A 21687-nucleotide genomic window follows, 5' to 3' on the forward strand; every position below is an offset into this window, starting at 1 on the left:
CTAATGCAAAAATCGGAAATCAAGTCTGTAGCGCGGTCATTAGCATTTACTCGCACAGCAAAAGAGACAACTTCTAGACATACCTCTTGTTTCCAAGGTCTTTGTTCTCAGCCACGTATCGCGACCGCTCTTCGCTGGACATTTTATCCCAAATAGCAGCATTTTGTCTAGAAGCAAATATTAGCAAATGCAATTCGACCGATCAGAGTGTAGAGGTTAACATACTTGTTACGTCTCACATAGTAAATCTTGGCAGCGATGAATACTGCCGCACTCCACACCGCAAGAGCCATAAGGACCCTATTACCGGTGTGATAATACGGCTTATCTTCGGCACGGTAGATCTGGATGTGATGGTTAGTCATCATAGCTTGAGCACATAAGGTAACCGGCACAAGGACTCACGTTGTTACCAATGATGCTACTGGCCTGCACCATCATGTTGTAGACAGCAGTAGCAACCGTTCGCGTCCTCACAGAGCCTGCATTGCGGGATGTAATTGCGACAATAATAGCGTGCACGTAAGGCATGCCAATCAACATGATCAGCAGAACCCAACGAACCCAAGGACTGGCATTCTCAGAAATCGTCTCCAACGCGATCAACAGGACCAGAGCCCAAAGCTCAGCTCCGACACCAAGCAGAAGTCGCTGATTAAAGCGCTCTGATACCCAAGTCCACAATAGCAGATTCACAATGAAGATCACATAGGCCGGGATGGTGAGCAGGTTCGTGTTGAAAGTGCTGAAACCGAGCGACTTCAGTTCCAGACTGATGTACGAGGTAGCCGGTGTGTTGGGGATCATCCAAGTCAGGCCGAGCAGGTAGATGAGCCACATATCGTAGTCCTTCAGGGCCTGCCAGAGGAGCTTGGGAGTAACGGCCTGGCGATTGTGCATGGATCCCTTGCTAGGATCATCGCGGAGCACACGATTAACCATAATTTTCTCCTCGTGCTCGGTGAACCAACCATTCTTACCGCGGAACCGGCCAGCGGTCTGCGTTGGCGAGGCGGGCATCCAGAATGCAGCGGCGATACCGATCAAACCGGTAATCAAACCCTCCAGGGCAAACAGGTATCGCCAGCCACCGGTGCCGTCCGATTGGCGAATGTGGAGGAAGCCGAAAGCAAGGAAAGCACTGACAATTGCGGTTGCTTCATATGTCATCCAGAAGAAGCTGAGTCGGATAGGCAACTCCTTGGACTTGTACCAGAATGAAAGGAAGAGGATGGTGTCTGGAATAAATCCACCCTCGAGAAGACCGAGCATAGCGCGGGTGGCGAAGAATCCGCTCTTGTTTTGGATAAATGCCTGGCACGAAGCGATGATACTCCAGCTTACCATTTGCACGGGAATCCAGCGATCGGGACCGACCCATTTCGATATGAGCTGGGAGGGCAGCTCGGCGAAGAGGAATGTTAGGTAGAAGATTGTTTGGCCAGTGTTGTAGTCGTTTGTGGACATGCCAAGGTCGTCTAGCATGTTGTCTGATGTGGCTTGGACGACATTTCCACGGTCTAGCTGGAGCGCAAAGAAAGTCAAGCAGGCAAATGTGCAAATGCGCCAGTCAATCTGTTACACGGGTCAGTTATTATGAACACAGTACATGTGGGCTTCAGTAACTCATACCTTTCTGATAACGGATGTCTCTTCTTGCTCTGTCCACTCAAAGTCCGGGTCCCAGCGATGGGCACCCTCATATTCAGGAATGGGCTTGTAGAACCGCGGGTCCTCGGTGGTATCGAAAGCGCAGTCGGTCTGCTTGGCGCGAGGACCGTCATACGTCGACGAAGACGAAGACTCTGCAGATGAGACTCTCGGTGCAGCCTTAGAGTCAAGGCCCTCGGCATCGGAGGCCGTTATCTTGGCTTCTTCGGCCGTCATCTCGCAGTATCGGGATCGGAACTTAGATTACGGATGGAAGAAAAGAAGCATTGCTTGGTTGAATGGGCATTAACCCCTATAAAGGCAGCAAGGAGACATGAACATTTACTTATCACGCCATATTCAGCACATGTCTCGCGTTGGCAGCTCCACGTGTGGGCCATCCAAGAAGGTAAAAGTCACAACATTGATAACAGAAAGTTTTACAATTGCCGAGTGTGACAAGGTGTGGGTGATTTAGAGTCCCAATTGCGACCTAGTAGGCTGACTTAGGGAGGCCTAGGCTCGAAGTGGAAGCGCCTTCTGCGGGAGCGTGGATATTATAGATCGGAATCTGTCCGGTTATAAGAAATTTCAAGCAATTATGGATAAGTATTCAAAAATAGACATAGAGCCGACAGATGTTGTGTAGTCGGGTGTTGGCTTGGCTGAATCACGCAAGTGTAGTGGGAGTGACGTTAGAGTCCACGAGTCGGCAGAGCCATATCAAGCAGGGATGTTTCGTATCCTTCAACCAGTTTCATGAAGATTTACAAGATATACTCCATAGAAAGTATAATAGTATAATATTTTACTGTACGGTTACGGAGTTGTCTATGCTATCTTAGCTATATTAACTATATTAGTTATATTAACTATGTGGAGTCCTCATACCCTATCCTAGCATCTATTCAATCTTAAGACATTGACTACAGAGTATATGATTTATGATACGTTATTAAACATGATATAGATTGTGTGAAAAGGCTAAGTCAAAAATAACGAAATGTAAATAAAAAAAAAGATTGTTCAAATGTTGCGCGAGGGGAGTTATGTATCACGCCATAGTAGCCCCAATGGCATATCCCATCAATGTCGAGTCTACGAATGAATTTGATTCTTTCAAATCACGGCGATTGTCAGTGGACGCACGCCATTCTTCTATCACGTCATCCTCAACATAACATGCTAAGACGCTGGTTATCGAATACTACAACAAATATACATAGTACCTTCCTCGCGTAACCCCGCAGGCTCGTCGGCTCGCTCGCGATGACAACGGAAAGTTGATGCTGAATTGTCATCCCACAAAAACCGTAAACCCCCGCAATGATGGCGTAATTCGCGTTATCTCGGTTTGATCGTGCCGAAATGGGTATATATTGACAGGGGTTAACCCTCCATGACACGAAGATACGGACACACAGATCTGCTCACAGAGGCAATACAAACACACTCACTTTTTTAAACTTCAATCCTAAAACATGGCTCCCTCCCTCACTGAATCAGTAGGCCTTCGGGCCCCGCCTGTTACGCTTCCGCTGAAGTCGGATGGTGGCTTCAACAAGGAGAACTTGATAGGATACAAGATCGAAAAGGAGCGTGAGATTAAGGGCACAGACAAGCTACCTCCTGTATCCTATCCGGAATATCTGCCCGTTTGGGACAACGAGACAGAAAGGTATACCTATACCCCGGCCCTAATGCCGCCCCGCATTCCCATGAATATCATATCTAATAGACGTCTAGATACCCTCCTCTGGAGCTCTTTGAGCACTACGACCACGGCAAAGATGCCGACGCCTCTTTCCCAGACCTGTTGCCCAAGGGCCAGGCCGAGGTCGACCAGATCACTCCCTTCATTGGCTCTGAGATTCACGGCGTGCAACTAAGCCAACTGTCTGACAAGGGCAAGGATCAATTGGCCCTCTATGTTGCACAGCGACGAGTTGTCGGTATGTGCTCAGAAACGTTTCTCCATCGCTCTTGTAAACACGAATCTAACACATTTAAACAGCCTTCCGCGACCAAGACTTCGCATCCCGCCCGATTCAAGAGGTTGTCGACTATGCCGGCTACTTCGGCCGACACCACATCCACCAGACCTCAGGGGCCCCCAAGGGGTTCCCAGAGATCCACCTTGTCTTCCGCGGTGCTGACGACCGCACCGGTGATACCTTCCTGAAGCAGCGCACCAATACTATCACATGGCACTCGGATATTACCTTCGAGAAGCAGCCCCCCGGCACAACTTTCTTGTACGCGCTCGACGGCCCTACCACAGGTGGTGACACCTTGTTCGCCGACATGGTCCAGGCATACAAGCGCCTGTCACCTGGCTTCCGGGAACGACTCCACGGATTGAAGGCTGTACACTCCGGCCTCGAGCAGATTAATGCTAGTTTGAATGGCGGCGGTATTGCCCGCCGTGATCCTGTTACCTCGGAGCACCCCATTGTCCGAACTCACCCGGTAACTGGCGAGAAGGCACTTTACGTGAACCCTCAGTGTAAGTCTGGATCAACGCATTTGGTGAATGATTTGTAAAGCTGACATGTCTTGTTCTTCTCGCATAGTCACCCGTTACATTGTTGGATACAAGAAAGAGGAGTCAGACCACCTCCTCAAGTTCCTGTACGACCACATCGCCTTGTCGCAGGACTTGCAGGCTCGTATTCGCTGGAAGGCTGGTACCGTCGTTGTCTGGGATGTAAGTTATAGCACCAACCTGTTCTTTCTTCAACGAGAAAAGAGGCTAACCTTCGCAGAACCGTGTGGCATGCCACTCTGCCGTTTTCGACTGGGAGGATGGCCAGCGCCGACACATCGCTCGTCTCACACCCCAAGCTGAGCCTCCCTATGAGACACCTTTTGATGGTTAGATGGGGCGCTGGAAGCCTTCGAAATTAAAATAACACATAGCTACGATAATCTCAACCCCGAATTGAGAGGAAACGAATAACAAGGAATAATTTGATTCCCACGTCTGCATTATTAGCCTGAATATGCTGCATGTCCGTCATAGGCTTTCGTAGTTTGTATCATATGAAAAAACCCAACAACTCACGCTTTCTCGCGCCTGAAACGACTCAAAAGCCCAACATTCCACTCGTTAAACCTCCTAGCAGAGAGTGGGAGCATCTCAGTACTCCCAGTCAACGCTTGCGACATTGCGTCAAATATCATAGATGGCAATTCCAACTCTTCCACTGACAAGGGCGAGGGATTCCCAATTTCTGGATGGAGCAGCTCATCCACATCGGGAGAGTTTTGGTAGAATACTTTCATCGCTTGCTGAGCCATGATACTACGGCCTGCGCTAGAAATCGAGTATCGCATATCTGGATTGAAGACCCAAAGCTGCCAAGTAAAATATTCGTTAGCCGGTGTCGCCTATAGGTTTTACTCTCGACAATGCCTCAAATTCGGAGGAACCTGGAGTGGAATGGTATATCACTTACCACGAGACCGCTCTTCTGACCACAATGAACAACGAATCGCCGGGCGCTTTCTCTCTCGATCAATTCAAGTAACTGTGCAGCAACGATCGTTTCTGTTGGGTGGACCTCCCACTTTTCGATATCTGCCTCATGGCTGAGTGAACTGGTATTCAGGGATACGTTCGCCTTCAGCAGTCGCCATCCCTTGGCGATTGGATCTTCCATGCCAATTATGGAATTGCAGTTTGCGCAGTCGAGGGTTCGTGGTATTGAGACTTCGATGTTTTGTTTTTGCTCTTCGTCATTGCCCTGAATTGCATTGCTTGTCAGGAAATTGTGATCGAAACGTAATTGGAATTATTGCGCGAAATAAAAGACTTGGAAGTGAAGGGAAAGGCATTGTATTCAATCTCGCAGTTATATAGATATTGCACACATCACATCACGCAAGGAGAATAATATAATGTAACTCTTGTAATCACGCCCACTCCACTGCTCAAATAGCCGGCGCTGAAAATAGAGAACACCTTGAGTGGCAAAACAAGGAAAAAGCAGTTCACACAAGTCCATTATCGCAAACGCAAAGAGCGAAATCCATCTGCAGAGAGAGGATAACTACCCCTCTAGTCCGTGATCCTGTTCCTGTGAGAGGGCCACCCTCTCCTTGGATTGCAACTACACAAAGTGCATATCGTCCATCTTGGGCAATTGTATCGGAGGCCACCCCACTGAAGACTGAGTGGTCCCCTTCTAAGTTGCCCGGTTCCGGGGGGATAAAAAGCAGACTGAAACAATGGGGGTAGAAGAGAGGGACGTAATAATCTTACCTTTTTCAATCCTGTGTAGTCTGTTTCAGCGAGAAGGAAAGTAGCAACATCAACAAAAACTGTCCCTGAAATAGCCACAACGTGGCTGTCCGCACCATATCCTTTAGTCTGTGCAGTTTGTTCCTCAATCTCGAGCGCAGTGTCTTTCTCGTCTTTCTCATGGCCTTCATGGGGGTCTGGTTTGTGGCAATGCCAGAAATCCATCATTTCAGCCCAGTTTCCACTGGGAAGGTCTTTCCAGATCCATCCCGTGGTAGGGCTTTCTCCTGTCCCCGGATCAACCGATTTGGATATCAACGAGGAGTCAAGAAATACTTGTGCACACTCTCGACAACGGATACGAGTCGAGGTCGACATTTCATCTGCTGTCCATGGTACAAATTCATCAATTAGTTCATCGCGAGGCGCCAGCGCCCCTTCGTCGGGATCGACCTGCATGCGGAAAGAAAAATCATAGCTGGAATCCCCAGCGCCATTGGGATCCGATTTTGGTGCTGGCCCACATGATGTTTTCAACACGCGCCGAGACGCGTCATTAACGCGCGCTGGCAGTTTGATCGTTTCTGTAACATATTCAAATGGTTTTGATAGGGAAACTGTGACTGCTTTTCTTGATTCTGAAAGTTGGATGTCCGGTCGGATTCCATCAAATCTTGCCGTCCCAGGGAGGGACACGTAAAGGGTTATCTGACGGATGTTTGGTAGAAACTCTGCGTGTAGATAGAGGGGCACATCGGGATCCTGCATTGTGGAAGTTGTGTACGCGAATGTGTCCCAAGCAGGGATTGTGTTCGATAACTGGCGGTGTGTGATGCTCCTTGGCTAGAAGGATAAGGGGGGAAAGAGTGAGTAACCGGGGCAACTATTTAGCAATCATGCAGAAGTGAGAATTCTGACTGTCTTAAGGCCATGAGAAACATGTCATGCTTAGAGGAGTTTATTTGATGTCAGTGGTGATCTCGGCCCCAGGGTCCGCGTTTCTCACATGCAAACAGTGCAAACACCAATCACGTCAACACGTGAACCCGTGCACAACTGTAAATCTTTACTTCCCTCACAAGGTCGTAATGCAAGAACGATTATCAATTAACATATTTTGTTTAATTATTCATTAAATCGTATATAAATTTGAGCTGAGAGGAGTGAACAAAACAAGTGAACAAAACCTACAGCTCATATCCGACAAAATTACCTCGCCAACGCTTGAACTCGGTCACGAATCGCACAGCAGCCTTCAAGAAGAAGCTATCAGAATCGCCCCAAGTCGAGGCTAATTCCTTCAGTGCTCGGGTGGTCTTTACAAAGTACACATTGGACGAGAATTCACCATTGACAGCTTTCCCAGCAACCCATTCCCAGTCCTTTCCGTTCAGATCATAATTCCGAATTTGGTCCATTTTGATCTCGGGCCGCAGTTGCGCGACGTAGATGCCGACGCAAACTAACCACCATTGTCGAAGAAGAGAAATTTGGAACTGGGGAGGTATGAAAGGAAGCATGACACGGACAGCGTGGCTGGTTGCGAGGTTCAAAGCGAAGAACCAATCGTAATGCCCGGTCGAATCAACTGCAGCCGTTCCAACTAGCAAAGCAGCTGCAAGCTCTTGGCTCTCGCGGAACTGTTCAATTGGGTTCTCGATCTTCCATGCCTTCCAGTGGTTGAGAAGCACGACGTTCCGGCTGACGAAAAGGGTATCGAGGTTGTCGCTGCCGGGAGTGGGAAAGAGGCCATCTAAGTCCTTATCTTTCCGGACCAGGTCAAGAATTGCAAATAGTGACTTTGATTCATACGATGCCTCGTTTTTCGAGTGTTTAGGGTCCTCCAAGGACTTGTATATGTCATTGTGGCAGGTTGCTGCAAGCCCGAGTGCTTCCATCGCGATTTCACGGCTGTCCATTTCAAACGCGTACGCAAGATGGATCAATGGCAATCCGACTAAACAGGTGGTTAGCACGTGCAAAGTCAAGCCTAGCTTTCTCGATGGGCATTGAAACATACGACAAGCCATTATAGAATCAAACATGGGCTCCTTGCCGGTAAACAGGTACTCGGCCACGACTTCCTTCCAGTCATAGCCGAGGTGGACCATTTCATCTTCAAAGAAATCCACGAATGCTCGATCAAATCTGCTTGGTGTTAACGAAGAGTCTCAAGCGGAAGAAAGACCGAGACAAGTCCGGCAACCCACCCTCGACATCCCAGGTGGCCTCGCCAGTCAAGAGTACTGATTTCAGCCGGCGATCCCTTCCATTTAACTAGATCAGACACTTCTTCCTCATATATGCGGCCTAAAGTATCGGCGTCTGCGCCTTGCAAAAAGGAGGAGCTCAAGAGCTGCAAGCAGGTTAATGATATGGACCAATGGCGAGGAATGCATACATAGAAAGCCCTTGTTACGAAGGCAATGCAGATGACTCACGTGTATTAACTGGTTAGGGAAGTTCCGACAATCGAATAGCGAGTTCTCCACATGATTCAACTTCAGTAGGTGCTTGAATGCCCGGGCCGGCTTGTCTTGAGCTGTCTCGGTTTCATGGACGTTGACCGGTGGCAGATCAATCGCTTGGGTGGGCGAGGATGAAAACAATCCAAGAGATGGTAATGATGGCCACCGAACAGTAAACATTGTGACGATGAGCGAGGCTGTGTGTAGTTGTTTGGATGGGATTGTTGGGAAATCGTCACGTGAAGCAGAAGTTGATATCCATGGATGACGTAGGAAACTTTGGGTTATCAATCTGGTCACATGACAACCTAATAAATTGCATGATTCCATCGAGCGATGGCTACCTACTCAGCTTGCTCCAAAAAAAAATGCAAACATATGAAGTCACTATTTTGATGGAAATGACGGCTGGGATGGATCAATATTCTCAGTATAGTTCAAAAGCATATACGATGGTTATCAAATTTGAGACACGGATACTTTTATCATTCCAAGGTTTTGGAGACCCTTGCTTGCGAGGTATTCTATTTGAAAATCCTAGATTTTGCGCCATGAAGTCACATTATATGTAATATATCCTGGCAATCTAGAGGTTTAATCCTTATGTTGTTCAACAACTGGAATCGGTTGCTCTGGCTGAGCCCCAGCCTCTCCATTGAAGACTTCCACCGATATACGGGGACCGACGAAATTCTTGCGTCCATCTACAATCCACTGGATGACGGAAATGACAAAGACAATACCAAATGCCGCAACACAGTAATCTGTCACATTGAATTAGTTTTGTGCTTTTGCGTCACAAAAAGAGAGAGCCAACTTACTCATGTTGCTACCAGTGGCAGGCAGCTCAGGGGGGAAGAGGAAGAGGATAGTAGTCAGAGCAATGTACGCCAACGAGACCTGAGAAGTTTTGAGTCAGTAATGGTTTCAATGAAGCCGCAGGGGAGGATCTCATGCAAGGTTGACGGTCCAGCCAACGATTTCTGGCAGGACGAATGAGCGCTCGGGTAGCATTCTTCTTCCTCGACAGCAGTTCACCGCAATTGGCATTCCATATGAGATGCCGAGCAGCACCACCGATGCTGAGACAATAGCATTGAAAGCACTTGGAGACGTTAGCAAGATTCAGGATAAAACGTTATGCACATGCTTACCTGGATGAGCCCAAGAAGATACAACCAAAGATAGTGATGAGACCCAGATTGAGATATAACGAGTTCAAGGGGACGTTCAGCTTGGGGTGAACGCGAGAGAAGAAGGGAGACGCAGGGAGACCGCCATCCCTATAAGTAGTATCAGTATAATGGCTAAATTTGAAGATAAAATGCCCATAGAAACAAACGTACCGCGCGAAGGCATAGATCATACGACTGCTAGTGGTCATAATTGCGATAGCAGCGAACAGAGCGCAGACTAGGGGGAAACTTGAAAGGCTGTTAGTACAATAACAAACCGACGGAAGAGCAGTGAGGCCTACATTAAAAGACAGATAGCGCCGGCATTGCTCGAAGTGGCATTCTTCAAGATTGCAAGGAGCGGAGTTGCCGCAGACTCAATGATTTTGTTGATATCGCCAGCCACAAAGAGCAGTACAATAAGGAAGACTGATCCAGTGAAGGTACCGATAAGGACACAAGCAATCATGATCTTGGGTCCTTCAACCGAAGGGTTGGGAATTTCTGTAGTCCATTAGCCTCAGATTCATGATTAAGGACAGACTTCTAGAAGCTACCTTCAATCATGTGAGCGACACCATCAAAGCCAGTAACACCAAGACCACCTTGAAGAAGCTATGAATATGTTAGATATACTCATGAATTTTCGTATCAAACGACATACCCCAAGCAACCACGCAACTCCATCAGGCCCTAACAAGAGTCAGCTCAAGAAACATAGATAGTGATTGGGGAAACTTACATCCTGTTTCATTGATGAAATCGGTGAAGACGAACCTGTTCTCTGTCAGTCATTTGGCGTCTAGGGAAGTGTCGACCTGATAAGACATACTTTCCAGAGTTATAGTTTGGCGAAGCACATGAAAGTGCGGTGATGCAAATGACGGCAAATCCTGTCAGTGACCAGAGGACTGTGGGAATTAGTAGAAGATCTCCGACAGCTCGATATAGGGTATCTCACAAGCTCCCTTGGTGACATAAGGCATCAGGTTGTTCATAAAGGCGTTGATAAGGAAGGCAACGATGTTGTAGCCGCAGTAGATTAGGAATTGGTGCCAGCGCTGGGGGTTATAGCTCTGGATGTGAAGGTCAGTCAAATATATCAATATATCAATATTGTAGGCTAGAATAACTTACCGGGTTCATGAGAGAGATCACACCCTGGATGAGCTGACTGCCCAAGAGACCAGCAGTTGCGACCAGCGCAACCCAGCCAGAGCAGTTGACCCAACCCGTAATCCAGGAAAGAATTGGCATCCATTTTCTCCATGAAGTCACAGCGACCCAATGATATTGGCCTCCGGCGGTAGGGTATGCAGAAAGAAACTCGGCCAGGGAAGTGGCCATGCACAAATTACAGATTCCTGCTGTAATAAGACCTATTGGGACTCATGTCAGCTCTATTTTGAGGAATTGATAGAGAGCCGAGCAGATACATACCCCAGACAACACTCGCGCTGCCTCCCGAGGACAAACTGAGTCCCAAACTTGCCGACAAAGCGGTCCATGACTGTTCAGTGTTAATCGTTGATGCTTATAAAATTTTGAATACTCCCGGTCGCGTCACGTACATTTAGAATGGCAAAAGCAAGACCCAGCATGGAACTTCAAGAACGAACACAGAGGTTAGCACAATCCAGGAATTCGTGTTCAATTGTAGCACATACATCATGGAGAAGTTTCGCTTCAGCTCAGACTTATGGCCCAGCTGGGCCAGCTGAGCATCATCGCTATTGTATTCGCCTTTGTCCATAGTAAGTGCTATGTACCACGTGCAACAAGTGATGAAAAGGAAAAAAAGGTCAGACAAGGAGGAACAGGGATCTTAAGCAGGCCCTGAATAGAATAATAGCATGACGGATTTTCGAATATCAATTTCCAAGCCCAATCTTCCGAGCATTCTGTACTACCGTTGGCTCCCCGCGGGGAATTAGACCGAGTACGGAGTAGTGTTAGGTAAAGGATTTGGGGTATGGAACCTCGGGCGTTCAGAAGAAGATAACCGGCCGTGTCTGTGACTGGTCCGGCGGACCGAGAGCGGCGATTTCGGCCAGTTACAAGCTGCGAGCTGATCGGGCCCTTCCCAGGTTGGATTGTCGCGGACGGACGATCCATGGCTTGCGGCGGCAGCCCCAGTGCTTATGCCCTGGTCGACGTATGATTGGTCCAATTTGGACCCATATGCCTGACTAGCGGGAAGGAAAGTTACTGGGGGAAGTGGACGATCTTTGGAGACGGATAAATGGCGAAAATATAGTGTGGGATGTGCATGATAAATGAAGGTATATTGCTTCCAAGGGCTTGGCTAGCATCTTTGGCTTTACTTGTTGTTGTAGGTTACTGTATTTCCCGCTGTTTGAGTGAATTGAGCCAAGATGCCAAGGGAAACGAATTTGTGTGGAGCGGTGGGCCGTAAACCTTCGAAGGTTATCTCGAGAGACAAATACTCCTATGTAAAAAGATATCTTTTTCACCGGGTAGACTCCGATGCCCTTTCTTATCCGCCACATATTAAATCGTCTATCAGTACCCTTGGAGGGAAAGTGTGGTTCCATATTTGACCTTGGCCTTATTCAAGTGCCCAAGTGTGCTCCGAGCGTATCATCGCTTATGACTGGGTATCTATGTTTTGCTCTTCAGAATACGCAATATTCTCCAAAAGTGTTTTAAATCACTCCACTCATAAAGTGAAACATAGATATCATGCCAGTTGCTTTTTGGGAGGAGTTACTGCGAGAGAAAATGAAAGAAAGGGAAAATAACGAAATTAACATTGAGAATCGAAGGGTGCATAAAACAAAAAAAAACAAAAAACAAAATTTGCCCCTTTCATTATCCTAGGATGTACAAAGCACACATGTACATACATTGCCCATCCCCAAACCACACCTTCCAAGGTTGACATCATCCATGGAAATTTGAAACTCAAAATTCCCAACCTTTCCTGGTTCAAACGGCAGACATGTAAATGACTCAAGAACCCCTTTGACCCACTGTTCCTCCTCCAACTCCCCTATCCATCACAATGTTTTAGAGACAACGAGGCTTGGCTGGCATCACTTCTTGCATCCAGGGCCATAGAGTCACATAGAACTACTCATTCTGTCCTTCAGCATGCAGCAGGAACCAACCCCCAATGCACTCGGTTCGAATATGCTCAATCATATCGGCCTCGGTCCACACACTAAAAGCGCGACGGAAGATTGCAAACGATCGCTCATACTTGTCAAGGGCGGGGTCAAGTCTCATCATCTTCATCTGGCTGTCGGAAATTGATTCCATCTTCGGGTGCGTGAGCATGGCAGTGCAACCACGGCACGAGTAAAGATTTCTGCGCGTATTGTCTCGATTGATGACAGAAACCCGACAGGCAACTTCATGGTGGTGAGCATGCTGATGATAATTTCCCATGGAGATGAGCAAACGCAGTTTGACGGAGTTGGGTGAATCCAGTGGAGCAGCGCGATAAATGTCATGTTGGTTTTCGACCACAAATTCTTCGTCTTCGTCATCGAAGGTATCAGGTTCTTCTTCTTCTCCATCAGTACTTGACGCGGTGCCCTCCACAGCATGTTTAATACCCCTGCGGGTGCCGTACAGTTCCAGGGCTTTGGTCAGCGCCACTTTGACAGGAATAACCCAAGCGCCAAGATCTCCCAAATCAAATTCATTCCTGCTCAGCCGCGGCAAGTACATGGTTTGGGTATTAATGAGATCGGGTAGGTCAAGACCAAAGATTATGGCTGCCTTTTCGATGGGGAGACACCAGTATGAGTGGTTTTCGTGCAGGCAAGGGTGGCAGATACGCTCCATTGTAGGTAGGTAGAGTTGAACGGACGACGCGCCGCATACCACGCAGTTTTCACGCATAATTGCCTCTTTGAGCTCATGAATGGACCAGTTCTCATAGATCTGAGTCTTTCTGAGAATCCTCGGCATGCCGGGGGCCCACTGCCTCAGAAATGAAACCGGGCTTTTCTGCACAAGCTGATTGGCGATGCGGTTGACGTACGACAGACTGATGGCACTAGGCATGTCCAATTTGTTGACAATCATGTCGAAGATTTCGTTCGGGAGACATCTCATATCTCCCAAGTCCTCCGTGGCCTTCTCCTTGGGTCTGATGGGCTCCGGCACAGGCTTCACCTCGATATCGATGATTCCAGTTTCCAGGGTACGGGGGCTCTTGGCAATGATTTTGAGCATCTTCGCCGGCTCCCGGCTGTTGGCAAAATCCTGTCCCCAGGACAACTGCTCCGGGTCCAGCGAGAGATGCATTGTGGCGAGACGGCGTGCAAATCACAAGAATGTGAGATAGAATGTGTTGGAGAGAACGCAGTAAGAGAGGCCTCCGGTTGGAGAAACACGTGAAAAACACGTGCGGTCAACAAATGGAAGAACACTATCAGTATCGTGTCAGTGGATGATGTGATAAACACTCCATGTGGATGATAACTCAAACCTGATAAACACAAACCCTTGGATTGAGAAGGGTGGGAAATGGATGAAAGGATATTGAGAAGGAAGGAAGATGTGAAGAGAAAGAGTGAGGAGAAGAAGTGGCAAGGAGAGAGAGGAACAAACCCCAATTTATGGAGCGAAGTGAATCGGAAAGTGCGAGACTGCGGCCTGGCATGGCAAACGCGATGCCAGCCAGGTGGGAAGTGATACTGTGCTATATCTATTTATGATACACTACATTGTTTGGTGGCGAGGCCTTCAGTGCGCTCGTGGTCGTGGACAAGGCTCAGTTAGAGGTCATTCTGCACCATCCAGCCTTTCATGTGCGCTCTCACTCTGACCTGCTTGGGCATATCCGGAGTGAGTGCATGGGTGCCAACATACACTAGTTCCTGGGATGGTGCAGCTTGGTTCGGAGCCCACTACAAAGAGGGAGATGGGCCCTTGAAGGAAGGTTACTATATACGACCATGAAATGATAGAGTTGCTCTGCAACGAAGAGAATGAGACTAATGGATGTTGTGGAAATTTTCCTTAAGCTGCCGCTCTGCAAACAAGGTTGTCAAAGGATCCGGTTCTTTGCGCTTCCTGAAGCAGTGGGCGCCAGGACTGCCGAAGATTATTCGCAATACCATGACCGAGCATGTCTGGACCATTGGACAACTTGAAGCCGCAATTCGAGCCGAAAACTGTGTGTCCTGCGGAGAGTTGTCTGACCATATATTTATACCCACCATGGAGCGAATATGTATGGGATGTATGCGGTTTAACCAGGCATACTGGTGCTGCAACCTCGATGACGCTATGAAAATCTTTGGCCTTAATACCTGTGATGTCGAGAATATTAACAAAATCCACGACCCACGACTACCACTTAATGATGAGAGTGATTCGGCTTGGTTAGTCCCTGTTAAGTCCGCCTTAGCCATCGCCTTAGGGGTATGGCTCTCGTAAGGCAATTAAGAGGGCACGTATGCGAAAACATCACAATAGTGTGACCCAATATGGCACCTAGTTAGGACTTTGGATACTATAGTAGAAATATATGAGGCAAACTACAGTATATATCTATAGACAGAAAGAGGAAAGACCACCCTTGCTATTTTCTATGCCATACGCGAGACATTCTTACCGGCTATGTCAACTATCAGTGGGTTGAGCTTTCCGTGCACCACATGCACACGAAAGCTGGGATCTTGTTTTGCGTGTGATACGGGAGCTTTGATTGGATCGATGAGAACTCGACCTTTATCGATATGAATGCGCCACACCTGATGATGACGAGCATCTAAATTTGCAGTTGATTGGTTGTGGTCGCCCCTAAAAGTATAAGGTATTACATGTCGTTCTGCGCGTCCCAGTTCTTATGAGAAGCGGAAGAAAGGAACCATGCATATATCAGTATAAAGAAGCCTCGACTAATGAGCTGAAATACAGTAGTGGCGTTTAGAGTGCCATATTTCGGTACGCGCAATTGCTTTTGTTTTGATAGACGATAAGAAGGACCCGTGGACGAGAACGATGATGACTGCAACGGCAACAGAAGGTGTCATGGGGTAAATACCTAGGTAGATTAAGTTCCCTAGGCAAGCTTCCAAGGTTCCAGAACATGCCTAGAAATACCTAGGTACCCATGGTACTGTTCGTAGACGCGCGGGTAATGGTGGCTCAATATCAACGGCTAACCTTATTTCAAGTCCAACTGTGGCGCGACGTCGTGACAGGCAACGACCTTGGAATACTGTGATCACAAGGAAATTCGGAATAACAATACGATACCCTTGCCAATCTTAGGCAATCAATAAAGAGTCGTGCGTTGAAATATCTCAGGATTTCAGCTAGTCTAGCACCGCAGCGTTGGCCTAGGTGCGCTCCTCGTGATGGGCTAGGGATGTGGTAATAGCAGAGAAAAGAAGTAGACATGTACAGATAAGCAATAGGTATATCAAATCAGCATAGTAGATACAAAGGCCGTCTGGTCGACCAGCTGAACAGTGCCAGCACGCTAAAATATACGGACAGTGCCAGACTTTCTATTCAACCTCCTCCATTGGGTTCATCAAGTGATCAGTCCGAACGACGTAATCATCCTCATCTTCATCCTCTTGGGCATTAGCACTATCTGCCATATCCTCGTCGTCACCATCAATAGATCCATCAGATTCCGCGCCGGTGCGGGACTTTCCCTTCTTGCTGACGCTCTTTCCTTTGCCTTTGCTGCTGGTTGTTGACTGACCGCTGGCACTGCGGACAAGGTTGCCTGGCCATTTGGTCAAGCCTTTGATACGACCGGGAAGACTCTCGGTTGTGTTACTGTCACCATTCGTGGCCGGTGCCTCTTCTAGTGTGGCCGAGCCGCCCAGGTTGAATGCCTCCATTGCCTCTGCAATTGTCTGTGGCGCGGCAGCGGCGGGGTCTTGCTTTGATTTATCCACTGCTTCGAAGGTTTGACGGATGCGCTCGAAATGTTCAAGTTCCTTGGCACTGCGAGCGGTTAGTATCATGGTATATCACCAAGAGGAGAAGAAAAGGGGTAGGATAGGATGGGGAAGAGGGTGGACACATACCTAACACTTGGCACAAGCTCTCCTTGAGCAGACAGGAAATCCTCCTCTGTTACCATCACATTCACATCCTCCTTCGTGGCGAGGTGGTCAAAGAACCAAGCAGTGCTGACGGGACCATTTGGCAGAGTCTTGATCTTCTCGTCGACCGCAGTGGCCTTTCGGGTGATAGCTTTTAGCATAGCATCAGAGCAGAGTGCATACAGATCAGCACCAGTATAAGTCAAAGGAAGCTGTTCCGCAACGCGGTCAAGTGAGACATCGGGGTTGAGAGCGAACTTCCGCGTCAGAGCCTCAAGGATAGTCGCCTGCTTCCTATGTGTATCTGACACGCCCAGGTAGAGCATCTTGTCGAAGCGACCAGGGCGGAGAAGCGCAGTGTCAAGCAGATCGGGACGGTTAGTCGCACCAATGACGAACACTCCACCGCTATTCTCCTCGCCGCCGTTCATTCCATCCAGCTCTGCGAGCAGCTGACTGACAATACGGTCCATAACACCACCGCTGTCTCCCTGGTTACCACGCTTGGGCGCAACGGAATCCAGCTCATCAAAGAACACAACGCAGGGACGAGCATCTCGAGCGCGCTGGAATACTCGACGCACGTTTGCCTCAGATTCACCAATGTACATATTAAGCAGCTCGGGGCCCTTGACAGAGAAGAAGTTGAGAGAGAACTCGGTGGCAATGGCCTTGGCGAGGAGGGTCTTTCCGGTGCCGGGCGGGCCATAGAACAAGATACCACTACGCTTCTTCATTCCCTTGGCGAAGAGCTCGGGTCGTTCGAGTGGCAGCTGGATGGTCTCGACCAAGGCATCCTTAACGTTAGTCAATCCACCAACATCGTCCCAGCCAACGTTTGGAATCTTAGGTGCGCCGATTGAATCGGCAAAGTTCTTCCGCGCAGCTTCTACAGCGGCGTCAAAGTCTGCCTTGGTGACACCTCGTGCACCGTCGCCTCCTGCCAGCAGGACGTCTCTGACGAAGACCTCCGATCCGGAAAGCTTCTTGCTAGCCTCGGCCAGACTTTCGAGGCGAGCTGTTCTTGCCCCGGCAGCCCGCTCTACAACGTCAACCAGATCTCCTGCAACAAGAGCTGCGGTCTTCAGAGCAATGGTGCCCAGTTCCACGTCCGCGGACAGTCTGATACTGCGCTCCGCGACGGCATTTCGCAGAATGCCTTCACGCTCTTTCTCCTCAGGGGCACCCATCTCAAACTCATGGGTGATGAGGCTGCGGATACCTTCGGGGATAGTTTCCACATCAGTGGTAGTCGCAATGACAACTCTGGCATCGTTCAAGATATCACTCATTGCTGTCACAATGCGATCGGCGGTTAAAACCTCAATATGTCTAATCAGCAATGCGGTGCAGTTTGCTCCGCAGTGGAAAGCCCGTTCTGCTCGGGCTTTGAGGTATGCTTCGGTCTTGACATCGCCACCATTCGCGCCGCCTTCTGTCAAGATATCGTACGCATCGATGGGGAATGTGTGCAGCCCGATATCTGAGCACGCTCGAGTTGCGATGGTTGCCTTGCCGATATGTCTTTGCTGAGATCTGAGGAGAATGAAGACGGGTTTCATTCCAAGCTGAATAGCCCGCGGGCTTGTGGCAGCGGACAACAGGTCACGAATTCGCTGCTGCAGTGATGGGATAAAGGACTGAGGTGGATCAGCAACAATTCCATGAGGCGTTGGGGCGTCATGGACGCTCTTTGGGATCGTCTTGACGCCGAGCCAGTACTCCCACCCGTTGCCCAACACACCAGGAACTCGGCTCACGTCGCTTCCAGCCTGTACCATGCGCGTAGTCGCCGGGTCAAGTACAGCAACTCCGCCCCACTGATCTTCGCCTGTCTCCTCTAGCTCCTCTACAGTAGTCGGGGCTACCTGCCCAACACGGAACCAAGCGACGCCGATTTTGCGGGCTCCGGCATTATTCGCATTGACACCTTGGCCCAGCCGGATGGTGATGTCTTCCTCCTGACTGGCACTGTCACCGCCGGCGGTGCCAGAGAACACCGCTCTGCCAAGTCCTTCGTCCACGCTAATTCCGACCAAATCACCACTTTTAAGGATACGCCGGCGTGATTCAAAGTATTGCTTCAATCCTGCAAATAGCGCTGGTTGAAGGACCCGGTCCATTGAGAGAGGAGTGGAAACCTTGAGCAGTGTAACCTCTTTCGCCAAAGGTGGGTTCTTAGCAGCAGTGTTCTTCATTTGATGCAAAAGACCAGGTTTGGAGGATCCGTTAGGAGTAGCGAAGGTCATGGGAGAGATCCGCAGGTACTTGGGATTTTCAATGTTACCAAGAAGCAACGGGGGAACGAAAACTGAAGGGGTCAAGCGGGTGGGTGCGCGTTGCGAAACACTGGACCGGCGTTCACCGGAGTGATTAATGGCATACCGCGGCTTGGAGGACGGAAGACCCGATAGACCAAAAATCTTAACTGGGCGCCAATCGCCCGAGTCTTCAGGGGAGTCGTTGAAACTTCCGAATTTGAGCGAGGCGAACATGTTCAGCTGGGGCTCCTCGGCAGCTTCGATTCTAACCCAATCACCGGAAAAGCATCCGATCTTGGCGAGCGTGCTGATATCTACAAAGACAAAGGAGTCGACGTCTTCATCGTCGCGAGGCCGGGGGTGCAGCACCTCATTTGGGACTTGTTGCAGGAGACCTTCCACTTTGAAAGTCTTGCCTCCGCCACGGCCAGGGCGCATGGTGGCCGATGTGAAATTCGATGCCACAGATCCAGGGGTATGGATCCCGTCTGATCGTCGACCGCCGGCTCTAGGGGTCGCCGAAGTCAAGGAAGACATCATCCCCGATGGTGGCTGCGGCAATTCAGGTGCACTAAGGGAAATCATGTCTTCCAGAGAATCATCCGAGGAGTCACTCATGGATCCTACTGAGCCCTCTGTTTCTGACTCCTCAGCAGCTGACGTTACTTCCATTTCTGTCCCACTTTCGCCAGGCTTATCTTCGGCTGCAGAATAGAATTGTTCGTTGGAAGTGTCATCAGCTTCGTCCTCGGCCACTTGCTTCAGAAGCGCAGACCTCGAGGGCACGGTTTGTTGAGCGCGGAGACCTTGAGGACGAGCTTGGACAAGCACAATCCTTGTCGTTGACATCAGCAAGCCTTGCGAAACGGGCTCGCAGAACGAGATCCGTGCAGGTGGTGGTGGCGCATAGGTTATGGGATGAGAAGGGAGTGGAAGGGGCAGCACGTCTCCGGTATGCACAATGCGCTGAGCTCCCAATGCTTCACGGACTGCTGCAGTGAGGCGTTGTTCGGCATCGGCTGCAGCCCTTTTCGAATACTTCTTGGCTTCTACCGAGTTCCCCGACTTCCCCCAGAGTCCATTCGGCCCTTGCGCATTCGTGAATCCACCACCGAATTTACTCTGAATATCATCATGATTGCGGAGTAGATGTCGCTCAACGGTCACAAAGATTGTATCGAGATGAATTGGGGCGACATCCAGAATCCGAATCTCTACGGAACGGTGTGCCTGTAGGGAGTTGCGTGACGAGTCAACTTTTCCCAAAGCCTGGAGGAAAGGCTGAAGTGAGTCTGCTGATTCAGGAAACAGCACAGTCGAGTGTGACATTAGACCTGGCGATCTCTCTCTTGGCTGGATGCGCACAGGGAGTATCGTCCAGGCCTGATCTTCCACCGAGGTATAAGTCGGGGTATGCGGGGCAATTGCAACATAAAGTACTCCATCGTCAGAGGTCGTGACATCTGGTCAGAAGAAGACGGATTGGTTAACATTCTTATTAAGAACAGTCAAATGGGCTTCACACTCACCTTGGAGGGCCTGCTGCTGGAAGAGGTCATTCGCTAGATCCTCGGATACTATGCCGACTTTCCCGCGCAGCTGGGGATCCAGAGCCAAACGTGCTGCGATAGGTGCCTTATTGTTCAATCGCCGCTTTCCGGCTCTTCTTCTCCGTTGTCTAGGTTGTTGGGAGTTCTGCCCATACTGTTCGAAGTCCATGGATGCGGTGTCTTGTCCGGTTGGTGTCGGTAAATGAAGCGGGGGAGATAGGAGGAGATATGAACGGAATGCAATCACCAAATCATCTGTTTAACAAGCACCCATGAGAAAATGTCCTATATAATCCCGCGCCTGACTTAGCGAACTACTGAGGGGAGAAGACGAGGTTCGCCGGATCCAGAATCCGGGGGAAATCAACACGCGGGCATCTCGGCACCGCCCGTCGTTCTGCCATATCCCGAAGCCGAGGTCCAATCGACCGGGGACAATGTACGCAAGTATGTGCGGAGGATGAATAGAGAATATATATATATATATGTACAATATAGTTCTGCTGCACTTTCTTTGAATTAACAAAGATAACTCCAGTAGTACTCAACAATGTATGGCTTTATGCCCAATCTCAGTCGCAAGCGTGCTCTAACGTCATTGGCTGTTGTCTGCTTGTGATAGCGCGTGAAACAAAAGCTCCCCCAGCCCTGGGGCTCCAAATGGCTGACATCATTCGGGGTAGGTCCATTCCAATTGAGTCCCGAGGTCTCAACTAATCTGAACGGACGGAAGAGCTTATATTTGGGGGCTTACTGCTTTTTTCTGTCATTGAAACAATTTTAGCCAAATTAGGTTCCCCAGAAATATATATTTGTCAGCTCTCTTCGATGCCTGGGCAGGTGGTTAAGGCAGACTTATTTCTAGTACTAAAGTTTCTAGCAGATGCGACATTATTTAGTAGATTACCAGAGAAACCCATTAGGCAGTTGCATATTGAGGTAATAATATCGCAGCCTGGAATAGTTAGGGCGATGACGGGCGAGTGTGCCGAAGGTGATGTAGAGGAGGTATATTCTTGCTCAGGCGGGGAATAAGAAATGTTGTTGACTGATTGCTTTCCCCGGATGCTTGCCAGGGAATAGACTTCCATACCAATCCTATCCATGATCTAGAGTCATTGTAGAGTGATCAGCTACATGCCAACCTTGGAATAATAAATAGTAACTATAGCCATGAATGTGAGTTTGGCATATCAATGAACTATACAATATTCGAATAAGGTTGGCGTTGTCGGTCCTTGCAGATACGACAGCTGTTGATTTCAGGTACAGTTTTAAAGTAAATGAGATGCTA

At 49.0% G+C, this 21687-nt stretch overlaps 7 protein-coding genes across 7 annotated transcripts; 1 reads left to right on the top strand and 6 right to left on the bottom strand.

The window, feature by feature from the left end:
• On the bottom strand, positions 1–1887 carry N7455_008316 (putative transporter; the record flags this gene model as incomplete). Its single annotated transcript, XM_040959134.2, has 5 exons — positions 1–25; positions 84–167; positions 226–344; positions 406–1575; positions 1633–1887. 5 exons carry the CDS (start codon positions 1885–1887, stop codon positions 1–3), a joined length of 1653 nt encoding a protein of 550 aa, XP_040810394.2.
• A 1118-nt stretch (positions 1888–3005) lies between these two features.
• Positions 3006–4626, top strand: N7455_008317 (TauD/TfdA dioxygenase family protein). The gene is made up of 5 exons (XM_040959090.2): positions 3006–3328; positions 3397–3602; positions 3665–4156; positions 4224–4357; positions 4416–4626. The coding sequence occupies exons 1-5, from the start codon at positions 3132–3134 to the stop codon at positions 4527–4529; spliced, it is 1143 nt and encodes a 380-aa protein (XP_040810388.1). The 5' UTR covers positions 3006–3131; the 3' UTR covers positions 4530–4626.
• Positions 4627–4710: 84 nt separating this feature from the next.
• N7455_008318 (HECT-type E3 ubiquitin transferase) lies at positions 4711–6661 on the bottom strand (the record flags this gene model as incomplete). Its single annotated transcript, XM_040959153.2, has 3 exons — positions 4711–5007; positions 5109–5396; positions 5915–6661. 3 exons carry the CDS (start codon positions 6659–6661, stop codon positions 4711–4713), a joined length of 1332 nt encoding a protein of 443 aa, XP_040810471.2.
• A 419-nt stretch (positions 6662–7080) lies between these two features.
• On the bottom strand, positions 7081–8541 carry N7455_008319 (questin oxidase family protein; the record flags this gene model as incomplete). The annotated part of the gene is made up of 4 exons (XM_040959096.2): positions 7081–7850; positions 7914–8041; positions 8104–8249; positions 8335–8541. 4 exons carry the CDS (start codon positions 8539–8541, stop codon positions 7081–7083), a joined length of 1251 nt encoding a protein of 416 aa, XP_040810480.2.
• Positions 8542–8955: 414 nt separating this feature from the next.
• N7455_008320 (GABA permease GabA) lies at positions 8956–11289 on the bottom strand (the record flags this gene model as incomplete). Its single annotated transcript, XM_040959160.2, has 15 exons — positions 8956–9125; positions 9183–9261; positions 9319–9466; positions 9516–9644; positions 9708–9785; positions 9839–10040; positions 10094–10151; positions 10201–10229; positions 10279–10313; positions 10369–10447; positions 10498–10612; positions 10674–10915; positions 10977–11046; positions 11108–11141; positions 11204–11289. The coding sequence occupies 15 exons, from the start codon at positions 11287–11289 to the stop codon at positions 8956–8958; spliced, it is 1554 nt and encodes a 517-aa protein (XP_040810440.2).
• A 1340-nt stretch (positions 11290–12629) lies between these two features.
• N7455_008321 (uncharacterized protein) lies at positions 12630–13814 on the bottom strand (the record flags this gene model as incomplete). Its single annotated transcript, XM_040959108.2, has 1 exon — positions 12630–13814. The coding sequence occupies one exon, from the start codon at positions 13812–13814 to the stop codon at positions 12630–12632; it is 1185 nt and encodes a 394-aa protein (XP_040810423.2).
• Positions 13815–16030: 2216 nt separating this feature from the next.
• On the bottom strand, positions 16031–20562 carry pex6 (AAA family ATPase peroxin 6; the record flags this gene model as incomplete). The annotated part of the gene is made up of 3 exons (XM_040959124.2): positions 16031–16481; positions 16565–20306; positions 20373–20562. The coding sequence occupies 3 exons, from the start codon at positions 20560–20562 to the stop codon at positions 16031–16033; spliced, it is 4383 nt and encodes a 1460-aa protein (XP_040810459.2).
• Positions 20563–21687: the final 1125 nt, after the last annotated feature.

This window comes from Penicillium solitum (assembly GCF_028829755.1).
Source record: "Penicillium solitum strain IBT 25940 chromosome Unknown utg000005l_segment0_segment0, whole genome shotgun sequence".
NCBI lineage: Eukaryota > Fungi > Ascomycota > Eurotiomycetes > Eurotiales > Aspergillaceae > Penicillium > Penicillium solitum.